The following is a 13,692-nucleotide window of genomic DNA, read 5'->3' on the forward strand; positions in this document are numbered from 1 at the left end:
CTACAGCATGGTGGGATAGTGGTAAAAAAATGTTTATTCATGACCAAAAGTCCAAAGTTCAATTCCCACTAGAACTGCTGTGTGCTCTGGGGAAATAAAGCCAGTGCCAAATCCTACATTTTTACTCAAGAGGACATGTCTTAGACTTGTCTAACATGTGCCGTTGCATACTGTGGTTCATTGTGGCTATGTAGACTGATAACTGCCTCCATCTTGTGGATAAATTTTGTAACTACACTGGACAGCATAGAGGTGGTTTGCCCACAGGAAATAAATATACTGAATGTAATTTTCTGTACCACACAGCAAAATCTGTGAGAACAGATATTAAGGTATAAGGGAAGCATTGCTATTTTCAAGTGTATATTTCTTATTTATAGAATGTTCAGGATAGTTAGACATCATAAATGTTTCTGAATATTTACATTGGTTTTTCAGTATCATTTTTCATTTCCCATTTTCAAAGTTTTTCCTGTGTGTGAATGTCTACTCACCTGTTTGGTTGGTCAAACTGGACGGGGGGCCGACTCTTAAGCTTGCTGTGGGACTGTGGGTGGGTCTGTGATGTGTTCTGAGTGGAGGGAGGGTTTGGGTCAGTTTCAGGCTCTGAAACACCCCGGATGTCCAGATACTGGCCGTTATCTGTAGGGGGCTGAGGGTTGGACTAGATCTAGTTAGTGAAACTACATCAAGAAATGTGCATACATACTGTTTATTACTGGCATAAATTAGCTCTGGGCATTTCACATTCAAATCTGACCACATACCCCAGAGAGAGGATCAGTGGAGGGGGGGATGGTGGAAGAGCAGGAGGGGTTGGATGTATTCTGGGAGCCCAGATCCAGAGTGGCCGGAGGTGAGGAGGAGACAGTCCGCTTCAGTGTCTGAATCTCACTGTGGGGTAGATGGAAGGAGACAGCCTGTCAGAAAACACTGGATGACTCCTATTCATAAAATAGTTGGCCAGGAACAACTTTGGATTGTGGTAGAGCAAATTTGTCTGAATCTTGATGGTGGCATTTCAAGATTCCACATGGAAGAAGAATAAACCTAATGCTTGAACTCTTCAAGTTCCTCTCATGTATCAGAGCAGGGCTTCTTTTGTAATTTCATGCAGCAGTGGCGCTTCGGGGATATTTCCATACTGGCTCCACCTCATGACTTCTTTTGGTCACAGTTATGGTAATAATGTGGACTGCAGTGCTGAAAACATTTTTAGATTTGTATGGATGCTTCTCATTTTATCCTAGCAACAGTGGTGAAAGCTTTTTTTGTAATGGAATGCAACTGTTGCATAATTGGAGGAAATCATAGCAGCATCAGAGAATACTGACATATAGTATATGACACATAGAACAACTTTAGGCACTGTCACACCAAGTCATATATAGTGACTGATTGACTTATATATATATATATATATATATAGATATATATATATAGATATAGATATATATATACACAAACACTTGTATAACACACACCTCTGCAGTTTCTTGATCTGCTCAGCTAGGCTCTGCTTCTCATTGTTGAGGAGGCTGATCTGGTACTCCAACTCTTGGACGACTTCTGTCTGTTGCTATAGAGGAGAAAAAAATAAAAAATAAAATCACAGACACTTGACAACCTCGGTTCAAGAGCAGGTGCTATAGTAGCTCAAAACGCTTTGTGTGCTGGTGATATTAAAAGAAACAGCTACTTTTTCATGCAGTTCCAGTCTTTTTACTGAAACAATGTGAATTCAGAAGTGGCAATTAATTTTTTCAATATCACCATTGTGGTTCTGTGGACAACCTTCGTTATTCTACTGTGATGCGTCAAAGCAGTTGACCTTCTGAGCAAACTGGCACTGCCTCTGTGTGTAAATGTACTGGTTTCAGCCAGATTCTGCCAGCTGCATAACTTTAAATCATGCAAATACAAAAAGTCAAGAGTGGGAGAAAAATAGCGGCGTGATAGAGGTTACCCATCTCTACTTTGAGCCCAAACATGGCTAAAAGTTTCAGCTGATGAACAACAGTACATTGATAAATTAAATTACACCCACACATGCACACACGCACACCTGTTGTGAAAGGTCAGGCTTCTTTGGGAGATCTTGGGAAATGCAGTTTCCTGGAAGATCACCCAAATCCACCCCCACTGCCACATCAGCTGTGTCCCGAGGTGAAGGGAGGGGAGTGCCACAGTTCCTGTAAAGCTGCAGTAGGTCAGGGGGTTTGGGGATGTTGAGGCCCACGTCGTCCCACAACTCAAAGTCCTGGAAACAAATAAAAAAAACTAAATGAGTAAGTTAAGTTGTGTGCATAGAAAAAGGAGGAGACGATTAAAGCTCAAAACAGGATAGCTGATCCAAGTTGCTGAACTTATTTATGGTCACATGACCCTCACACAAACAAGTCTGATACCTTCTATTTTGCTTTATTAACTTAATTACTGTGTATTTAAAAGCAGGCAGAAATAAATGATAAAAAATGTCACTCCCTTCAGACATTTGACGTTCTGTCTTTAGAACAAGTGGCAGCCGGAAAAAGCTTTACCTGATCATCATTTTCATCAGAGAAGGTGATGGATGAGAGTTTGTATTCGTTTTTTAATAAATATTCATTCACAAGGAAGTTTAAGGCTCTTTTCTCCAGTGGGCGTACAGGCTCCTGAGGTAGAGAGGAAAGCAGCTGTAAAATGATTCACTCAGCATAGCAGTGATACCCTCACAGGGTTTAAAGTAACACATTTTTATCTCTTGATTCATTTGAACAGAGGAGGTAAATTCAATAATCTTTCTAACACTTAAAAGACTCCCCACCTGAATTTCGGGACTTGACTTGAAGTTCTTTCTCTCCTGAGAGGGCACTTCGCTCTCTGAGAAAACGGAGAAGATATTAGATGAGTTCGAAAAGGATGTTGACCGTTATTCATCAAGAGGAATTCTCTTAGAAAAAAAAAAAAAAAAAAAAAAAAAAAGAGAGAAAGCTGTAACAAAAGAGGGTTCAGGTGGAGAAGAAGTTAAAAGTACGCCACACCTGCTGCCTGAGTCAAGTTGGCGCGCAGAGCCTGAATGGTCTCCTTTGCTTTCCGTAGCTCAAACTCCAGCACTGGACAGGAAGTGACGACACACACACACAGGAAGTGCATCCAACCAAAGACAGGGAACAAACAAATAAAACAAAGATGGGCATGAAAAACAAAACTAACTACACAAAAGATCGTAAGAGTCATAAAACAACAAAACAAAAAAAAGGATGCATGCAAATCATGGGGTCTAAGGAACGCATGCAGCAGAGGATCATGGTAAAGCCAGCTGGATGACAATCTGTTTGACGAGTGTGTGTAATGCATCGAGACACATCTTAATAGTAGGATTTCCTGCCCTTGTTTTCCTCCCATTAATAGCACTGACTTAATTTGGAATCCAGTTATCTCAGTTGTTTTATTAGCATAACAAATGCAATGTAGCTGAGGTGAGAAAATCTATTAAAGCTACTGAATTGTAGCCTTGATTATCTAGGAGCTGTCTGACAAAGGATTTTTCCAGGCAAATGCCTTACTAAAAAGCAATTAAATAATTTGGGTTCAAGCCACTCAAAGGACAGTACTGCTCAGGTTTTGTACTTCTTATTAGACTAGACCATCATACTATGAACAACGCAATCTAAACTATGAAGCTATGAGGAGTCAAAATGTTATTTAGGCGAAAACATGAATCACAATAATGTGAGCAAGCGGTTTCTGATGTCTTACACAATCAGAAGCAGCAAACATGTAGATGAAAATTGTTAATTTGTTCGTTGTGACTAATTCACGTTAGTTTTTCAAATTTGAGAGTCTAAGCTAACACTGAATAAAGAAAAAGAACACACAAGATCTTAGACACCTTAGATAAAAAAATAAATAAATAAAAAAACACACGCAAAAAGTAAGAAGCGATGGAGCAGGAAAACTATGTTGCATAGCTGTGCACTGAGAATCTGCCATATGTTGTGACCCTGTATATCAGCCCAGAGGTGTAATCTAGTGTCTATGATTGTGGTTTAACGGGTGCTGTGGTAGGTCTCATTTCTATTTAAGGATTCAACACACCAAGGCTGTATTTTACAATTTCCTCTAAAGTCACTATTAAGTTTCAGTTTCCACAGCTTAAGATTACTGCAAGAAGAAATGTCATCAACATGCTAGTTGGACTTTTCTGACAAAAATCCACCCACTCTGACTCCATCATCCCTATCCTTACTCGCAGATCAATAGTGCACAGGATGCAAGCGTAAACAAAATGGAAAAACAAAAACTCAATAACTGGGAGAGGAAAAATAAAAAAAAATAAAAAAGAAAGAAGCAAAAAAGCTAGTCTGGATGGAGTGACTTGTCCAGTATTGTTCACTGGGGTTTGATCAACGTCAGGAGAAAGCCAGAAAACCCAGAGTCAGACAGCTGGGGGCAGGCAATCTTGGCAAGAGGAAGAGGTCGGGGTGGGGTGGGGTGGGGTGGGGGGGTGAGAGTGGAGGGGGTGGGTGAAGAGGGAAGAAAGGAGGGGGAAGGTGCCAATTTGGGAAAGTGGGCAGTGTTTGAATGACAGTCATTTTAAAAAAGATGCAGAATTTGTAGTTGGGAGCGTGGAACCAAAATCTCTGCTGCATGGTTTTAACTGCGCCCTTAAAATATTAATGTATAGTTTTCACCAACTGATAAAAGCCCCAAACCACCAGCAAGCTGTTGTTACTTACAACTACTTAAGTATTACTCTTTCCACTTTCATAATGCAATACACATTAAATCTAATGACATTTACAATTCATAAAAATGTAAACAATCAATGTAGGAAGAACTCTAATTCTCTCAAATGATTTACTGTCAAAGAAAGAAAAAACATAGAACACAAAATATGCTATCATTTTAAAAACGTCTGTGCACAATTCCATAAATCTATATTGCAGTTATGGATTGGGGCTTTTCAGGATTTAATGACTAACACTTACCGACCAAATGGGTGGATGACTACAGAAAGGTGGTGATGGATAATGTTAACTGTTCTATGTCATAGTGTGCAGAGCTCAAAAGTAATGCTTATATGTTAGCAATCATAAAATAGAGATAAAAACAAGAGGCAGACAACTTAACATATTATAGCTCCTGCATGGCTGTAAAGTATATTCTGCATAGATGTTAAAGAAAAAGGCTTATTAATGTGTTTATTTTCCTTTAGTCAACAGCATAAAAAAAAAACATAATCATTACACAACATCTGCAACCCAGTGAGCTGCTTGTAACTGAGCAGCTGCTCTTAAAACCGGTGTTCTGTGATGAGGTGACATCAGCGCCAGACTCAACCGTTAATGTTTTTTGGCTAAAACCGTCTACTGGTGTGTCACGACGGAACCACAGGGGAAAAGGAGTGTGATTTCAAACAATGCTGAGACAGGTCCTGTACTAAAAATACCACAGACTGACTCAACAGTGTGACAACTGACAGGAGGAGGCGAGGACACCTCTACCGAGTTAAAGAAAGAAATGTCTGAAGCGGGAATATGTTGACAAAGACAGTATTGATTCATTATGATATAAAACATTATGATACTGGTGAAAACACAAATGAGGTTGATAACCGCTATGACATTAGTGTAGGCACCGAATACTAAAGCATCTGTTACATAGCAGTGTCACCGTGACAACATCAGGATATAATTCATCTTTTTTGACATCTTAGATTAAACTAACATGAATATTGCATCAATTGATGCGTCTGTCAGGTGTTTCTTTCTTTCCATGCCACCCTCTCACGCTCTGCTTCGTTCCTGATTTTTGTCCATCTTTTAATCCCCCCCCCCCCCCCCGAGGCAAGCCGGGTCTCTTGCTTCAAGCCATGACAGTATGGTTCATCTTACCTGCCACCCGCTCGTCTGACTCTCGGTTGCCGTCATCTGAGTAACGGGCAAAGTCCAGAGAGTCCAAGGTGCTGATGCTGCCTGCGCGATCTGAATAAAAGACAGTGAGAGACAGCATTTAGTTAGATGAGTCCACTGTCAAGGAGATATCAGATCCTAGTAATGTGACAATGTACTGATGTTGCTTTATATGTGCTTCCCTCTGAAGGGAGGTCAGAGGTCAGGGTCACCTACACACTGCGGTAGGGATTCAAAATGTTTTGGTAAAGGACACTTAACCAGGCTGGAAGCTTGAGTCAAAAGAATGGTGACTAACAATTTATCACCTTTCCACAAAACACATGGAAACTCTATGAAATGTAGTTAAAAGCTGAGCCCAGAGAAAAACTGTGTGGGAAGGTTATGCTTTAGCCAAGAAACATCTGAGTCACTGCGCTTGGGGGAAAACAAATCCATCATAACATGTTAAGACTTTGCTGAGACCTTTTCTCCAAGCTAACACCTCTAACACCGACCTTACATTTGAGTGTGTGAACGCTGAGAGTATTGTTCACTCAAACAACACACAATGCTGATACGTAAGTTAACTCCTATTTCACTGTGCTAGGCTGTCCTGGTAGTTTAGCCGATGGTGTTAGCTTTCCTTCCACTGCAATGCAAGTGCAAGATTGGCCTATTTGTTCTCTGATATCAAGATACAGTAGAAGGTCAAGCCAAATGTAGCATGTAGTTTAGTTAGCCTTAAAAACAATGGCTTGTCTGCCTAGTTTAGCAAGGCTTTGAAGCAGTGACTGAAGATCAGGCAAAAAAAAAAAACCTCACAGTTCAAGACCTGTGGCTTTTAGATCACATTAAAGGAAAATCAAACAAAAACAGAACCACTGTGTCTATCCTAATTAGATGACACCTATTACTGATCTCAGTTCTTTCTGGGTTTGACCTGAAAAAATACTGCATTTTGTCTCAAAGAAATCCTGTATAAGAGTTTTATGATGTTTCTAATCACCTTTTGCTGGCCTCAGAAGCAGATACTATCTATATGTTCCCCTCTTTTTTGAAAGTATCCTTTTAGTAGATTACTTTTTTTTTCAAATGACCAAGACCTTTCACACAGGCAAAAATGTAATGCTTGACAGACAAAAATATATTCCCTTTGCTAAACATTAGATTTTAGCAACCACAAACTTGAGATTTATGGTTTCTTTTCTTGATTATTTAGGATATTCTCCAACCTTCTAACTGATTATATCTTTGAAGTTGCAGCGTGTGCGTCACATGTTCAAACATATGGCCATGCAGCCTCACACATACACACACACACACACACACACACACACTCAGTCCTGTGACTGTAAAGTGAGTGTTTCTAAACTGGCTGTCAGTGTGTATGGCATTGTTCTGTCCTGCTGACGTCAATTTAACCCATTTTCCTGTGGAGAACACTTACAACTGTCCTCACTCCCTGATGATGTGTGAGGATATTGTCTATAAGTGGTTACAATCCATTTGCTGAATCAGTGGATAATAGTGTGTTTGTATGTTTGCACATGATGTGAGAGAAAAACAACCTGTAATTCCACATTGTGCTGGAGCTTGCACAGATTTCTTTTGTTGACGTGTGTGTGTGTGTGTGTCTGATTTACAAAAAAACAAGTATTTCTTCCCGGCTGACCTTTCAGTTGTGTGCCTGTAGCGTGTATTGTCTGGACTGTGATAAATCTGACACTTCAGACTGTCATCTCTTCACTGCACTCCTGCAATCCATGCACAGTCACTCCCTGTGCTTTTGAATACATGAGTGTCGCCATTTCACATTCAGTCACTCGTTACAAATAAACCTTTATTAATAAGCTAAATGAAGGAAGCCTCTTCAACTTTATACTAGTTTGTGATTTAAAAAAAAAAACCTCACAATAACAATTAGGTGGTCAATGAGATGATTTTAGAGAAAGCACAAACATGCCAAAGGATATTTTTTCTGTTTTAGCAAGTAGAAAAACAAAGCAGATAAACTCGATACAGAGAAAGTGCAAGAGTTTAGACTGAGGACAAAGAGATCTACATTTAAAAAGAGCTGATACAAATACAGACAGGGGGACAAAAGAGGATGAATGGTCAGCAGACAGCCAACAAGCTTTTTTTTTCATTTGAGGCAAAACTATTAGCTACAGACGAATGACAAATTAAAGGAAAAACCAACATAAGGTGTCTAAGTAAGGTGTTGGGCCACCACGTGCTGCCAGAACAGCTTCCACGTGCCTTGGCATTGATTTCTACAAGTCTCTGGAACTTTATTGGAGGCATGAACACCATTCATCCAAGAGTTATTCCGTCATTTGGTGTTTTGATGATGGTTGTGGAGAGTGCTGTCAAAATCTCACATTAGGTGTTCAATTGGGTTGAGATGGTGACTGCGAAGGCCATAGCATATGATTCACATCATTTTCATACTCATCAAACCGTTCAGTGACCCCTCGTGCCCTATGGATGGGGGCATTATCATCCTAGAAGAGACCATTCACATCAGGATAGAAATGTCTCATCATAGGATAAAGGTCAGTGTTTCGCCAGGCCAAAAAAAAAAAAATTTTTTTTTAATGCCAAAAAAATGGCAAATACCCATTCATTCAGAAATCAATGGCATTTCAGAGAGCCTCTGAGCAGTGCTGTTTCGAAACATGAGTCAACATGTGTCGTTGCCTGGGAAACTAGCGTATCTCCTTTTAAGGAACAGGGCAGTGTGTAAGCAAGTGAGTGGTTAAGTGAGAGAGCAAGTGGCAGAAAAGTGACAGTGAATGCAAGCGGGGCAGAGGAAAAGGTTAGCAGTAAGTTCTCAGTCTGGCAGTGAATGTACAGTACAGGCTACAGTGTGTCAGTTAATAAATGCCGCGGCTTCTCAAGACCAAGAAAAGTCTCATCTGTTGTTTCCCCAACTGCTGGAAAAGTGAAGGGGGTTAGCCAAAAAGTTAGCAACAATAGGTTAGCCTAACCTGATGACGCTAAACAGACGAATAGAGAACAGAGAAATGTGTGGCTGCTGAGCCAAACGTTTCTGCTGACACAGTCTGATCACATCCTGCACTGACATTCTCAGTCACCTGAGGATAAGTTGCTCTTCTGTTTTTCCTTAGATATTGCTCCAGTGCACGACTATCACGGTCATCAAATGTGCACTGTTGACAACAATTTCCGACCCTTTTTACTGATGTCTTTCCCACAGATCTAAATGCAAATGTCACTTGAGTCACTGCTCTTATTGAAACAGCGGCCGGTTGAGCAGTCTTTGTGACTGAAGCTCCTGCTTTCAAAGTCACTTAGATCTTTTCCTCTTGCCATCTTGATATAAAATTAGAATCAACTGGGCCTGCTGAGCATTTTTATATACTACAGAGCATGATTGGATGTTAATTGCTAAACTGTACCACGCAGTGCACCTGTGTGGAAGCATCTGCATTTGTTATGTTTCTCCACTCATTTATTCAGGTTTTTCCTTTAACAGAACAGTGTGCAGAATTAAGTGGCATCTAGCACTAATGTTGCAGATTGCAACCAAATGAATACCCCTGCCCTTGCAAGCATGTAGGCAAACCTACGATGGCTGCAAAACTTGTGAAAAACACAAAAGGCCCTCTCTAGAGCCAGTGTTCGGTTTGTCTGTTCTGGGCTACTGTAGATACTTGGCAGCCTCTGTGGAAGGAGACCTGCTCCCTATGTAGATATAAAGGGCTCGTTCTAAGGTAACAAAAACACAACAATTCTGATTTTCATGGAATTATACACTAATTAAAACATACTTATATTATATTCCATTTCTGCCAAGTCCATTCCACTAGATGCCACAAAATTCTATTCACTGCACCTTTAATTTGTCACCCGTCTGAATATATTCCATGAAATGTAACAACAAACAAGCCTATGTATAAACAATTTCATGCATGTAGATAATAGCAAAATTGGTGTGACTACACAGTAACATAACACTATGGAAAATATTTAGTATAATGCTAATTGTGAAACATTACCACTATTACTGCATTTAATAGTACCAGTCAAACACTAACACACAAAAACAAACCTGTGTTGTGACTTGCTACACCGGCAAGAAACATGCACTTCCACATAAAACACACACATGCACAGAACCACCTGCATGTATTCACAGACACACACACACATGCAGCTGAGCGAAAGGCAGAGAATTACGAACAGGCAGCCAGTCGGAGGAGGTCCAGAGCTACATGGAGCGTGGCCAGCAGCACTTCAACAATATCATTAATCACCTTCTCGCACAGTACCAACAGAGGAAGGGATGGAAAGACATTATAAAGTGACCAAAAATTGAGAAAAAAGAGAGGGAGCAAGTAAGAGAGGTTGGCCTTATGTAAGTAGTGCTACTAGGGTCTACAAGGGTCTTTGATTGAACACATTTTAGCAGTGTTACAAACCTTGCAGAGTGTGGGTGCTCTGTGGTTGACCTGGATTGCTGTTGTGCTACTGATTTGTAACAGCTGAGAACATTAACACTGGTTACAAACAACCTAACCTAGAACATATTATCTGAAGCTACTATTTGGCCGACTTGAACTAGAAGATGAGAGATGACGGTAACTACAAATTAACTTTTAAATTATTGTCCTGGGATTATATTGTATGGACACTTTCTGGTATCTCATATTATGTCTTGCATGGCAGACACATACTTCTTAAATGTAGCAGTTTACTGTCAACTTTTCAGTAACTTGCATGCTAATATTAAAGCTCTTCACATCATTCGGTATGAGCAAACAACTGCCTGACTAGCCAATGAGGAGTGGAGAGGGTATCATTCATGCTTCCTTGCTGGTAATTAGCAAGGTGGTGAGAGAAGGCTTGATGTGTCACGTGGTGTATGTAGAGCAACAGCTGCAGATATGATGCAGCCTGTAACACGGTCATTATCAACACACATGGACGGTGCAATTCAACCGCTTACAGCTGACTGTCAGTGGTTATCATGATACGATCAATGACAACTATGGTTGGTCAGCTGAATGCTGTATGCTATATTTTGCAGCAATTGTAAAAGGTGCAGAAATAGATGACGGACGGATACTTGAAGATTATCAGAAGCAGAACTCAACCATCTGAATTAAAGTGCTCTTTACAGTAGAGCTGCAACAATTAGTTGATTAATAGATCAGTTGCCAACTACTAAATCAAACGCCAACTATTTTGATAATCGATTTCTACTTTGGAGTAATTTTTTAGGACAAAAAAGTCCAAATTCCTTAATTTCAGCTTCTCAAATGTGAATATTTTCCGATTTCTATGTATCTTTGGGTTGTGCACTGCTGTTTGGGACAAAACAAGACATTTGAGAACGTCATCTTGGGCTTTGGGGAAAAGTGGTCGACATGTTTCAACATTTTCTGACACTTTATAGACCTAATAAGTAACTGAGTAATCAAGAAAATAGTTGACAGATTAATCAATAATGAAAATAATGGTTAGTTGCAGAGCCAGTTTATAGTACAAGACAGGCTAAGCACAGACAAGCCAAGCAAACTATGATCACACCCACCTGACGTATCATTTCTTGTATCATGCTTTTTAACTAGCTGGACTAACTGTTGGGTTATCATGCTGTGCCATGTTCATATAATCATACACACCTTGCACCCTTCCAAACCCCTGTAAGGCCATAACATTCTGCAAACCAAATTTATTCCCACACAATAAGTAAATTAAAAGTTAGAGATGTTTCTTTTGTAGGGCTATAATACCGTACAATCCTTAGAAATCACACAGTCAAAGGCAAGGTACTAAATGTGTTGCTAATGTGAAAAATCACATGGGAAACTGGCTGCCTAAACCTGTCCTTCAAACATGAGGAAAAACATCATTCCAATGATCACATGAGGTCCTGGCTATCAGATTATGGTAGAAAGAAGAGTGACCTAGTCTTGGGCTGAGTCTAGTGCTTTTCCCCTCCTCAACTCCCATCAGCTGCTTCGTTTGTTCTTTCTGCATATGGTAGATTTGACGTTTGAGCTTCCTCAAGGATTTCAGGTTTATATGAACCTTTGCTCTCATCAATAGCTAAGACTGAGATTACAATTTTTCCACGACCTTCCTGTCAGTTTCAGAACAGGGGAGCTGTCAAGTCCTGTCATGCTTTTGGAAGACACCATCATAAAACATTTATTCTGTTACAGTGCTCTGAGCCTTTTGGGGGTTTGTATGATAATGCAACCACCAGACCTTAGCAACCACAACACGCAACTCACAGTCCTTTGCTGCTGTGGTCTCCAAAACGTATATGGTATATGGAAAGTCAGTCTACCTAAGTATTTCATTCTACAGGGTGGTGTCATGCTGACAGACAATGGATGCTGCAGTGAATCTGACTTGGCTGCCATCTGCTATATACCGGTGCTAGCCTCAGGCCAGTTGCCAAGAGCCACACTCAAGAATATATTGCAGTCTCCTGAGATATCAGGTCATTGTCCATTCTACTGCATCTAAATTAAGGAAAATAAATCTTCCTCCGGTTATAAAACCACTCAACTTTTTTCTTCCGTGTGTGTTTATACGCTGTGTTTCCCACAACTAGAAAATTGCCGAATGTAAATAAATACAATGAAAATTCATCATCTGGCCTTGTTGCTAAGCTTGCACCAAAAAAGTAAAAATTACTAGTGTGGTACCATACTGTAAATACCCATTCTTAAACTGAACACCTATTTGAATCCTGGAATTGCTGGGGAGGAAAGCTTCAAATGAATAACCAAAATTATCACATGCACATCTACTATATTATCTACTGTAAACACTGCATTTCCTCTTCACTCTGCTTTGATTCTGTCAGAAATTTACTGCAGCCAATTTTGACAGAGAGTGAAAGAAATATTTACTTTGTTTACTTGAAGCTACTTCTGATTGGTGTGATATCCCACTTGGATAAACCAACAAAATGCAAAGAGTATCTACTTTTGCTGAAACTTATTAATACAAATAAATAATAGATACCCTATTTTTTAGTGGTAGGGTAAGGGCGGAAGCCCCTGAAAACATCTGTTCCTTTGTGCTGAATCAGGGTGCTGGACAAGGAAGGTAGGTTTAAGTCCTTTCACAGCCTACAGTCCTTCCTGCTTATGTGTATTAGATCGTTTAAAAGATAGGGTGGGTGTGTAACCACTCATGTGGGTCAGTGACATCATGAGTATCCTTTCTCTCCTGGATCTAAGATAAATATACTCTGACAAGCCAAGTCCAATCACCACTGAGAAGAATATCAAGCTCAGTCATTTCCATGAAAAGCTAATGCTCATTAAGAGGATCCCCTTTAAAAATATGCAGACAAGGGCATTTTATATCACTCTCAATTCACAATTCCCTAACTCTTCATTCACTTATACAAGGCTTTCAGAAGCCCAGTCCTCCATGGTAAGCCAAGACCACTGAGAGCTCAAATGTATTAACACTGAACGTTTGGTGTGAATACATTTGCTCCACTCATCACAGTGAAATGGGACTACAAGAGATGGTTTTGTCACTCACTCTGTTTCCTTTTAAATGTCCAGCTCCCTGTCACGCTTTGCCACAGTTGAGTTAAAGTTTATGGTAATACTACTCCTGCTCCACTGTGGCGGGCTTTATTTGTGACCGCCACCATCGTTACCATTTGCATGGCATGTTTGCTTATGGGCCCGGACTCTTTTCGGCTAGACTACAGGTTACACAATGCTGCAGGTTATTCCATAAAGGAAGTACTGTAAATGGATGAGAGTCCTTAAGGTATATGCCCATGTCTTGAGCTGTAAAACGTTACAGT

The 13,692-nt window shown here is 40.1% G+C and overlaps 1 protein-coding gene across 5 annotated transcripts in view; it reads right to left on the reverse strand.

Moving 5' to 3' along the window:
- The window catches only part of relch (RAB11 binding and LisH domain, coiled-coil and HEAT repeat containing), a 34,683-nt gene that overhangs the window by 19,885 nt on the left and 1,106 nt on the right, over nucleotides 1-13,692 (reverse strand). For all 5 annotated transcript variants that reach the window (XM_067578751.1, XM_067578750.1, XM_067578749.1 and 2 more), the window contains exons 2-9: nucleotides 5,880-5,969; nucleotides 3,024-3,095; nucleotides 2,807-2,862; nucleotides 2,541-2,654; nucleotides 2,066-2,260; nucleotides 1,485-1,579; nucleotides 768-894; nucleotides 495-652 (exon numbers count right to left, since the gene is read on the reverse strand). In XM_067578751.1, the coding sequence (XP_067434852.1) occupies nucleotides 495-652; nucleotides 768-894; nucleotides 1,485-1,579; nucleotides 2,066-2,260; nucleotides 2,541-2,654; nucleotides 2,807-2,862; nucleotides 3,024-3,095; nucleotides 5,880-5,969 (907 nt within the window). The remainder of the gene's footprint in view (nucleotides 1-494; nucleotides 653-767; nucleotides 895-1,484; nucleotides 1,580-2,065; nucleotides 2,261-2,540; nucleotides 2,655-2,806; nucleotides 2,863-3,023; nucleotides 3,096-5,879; nucleotides 5,970-13,692) is intronic.

Source organism: Thunnus thynnus, chromosome 21, assembly GCF_963924715.1.
Source record: "Thunnus thynnus chromosome 21, fThuThy2.1, whole genome shotgun sequence".
Classification (NCBI taxonomy): Eukaryota; Metazoa; Chordata; class Actinopteri; order Scombriformes; family Scombridae; genus Thunnus; species Thunnus thynnus.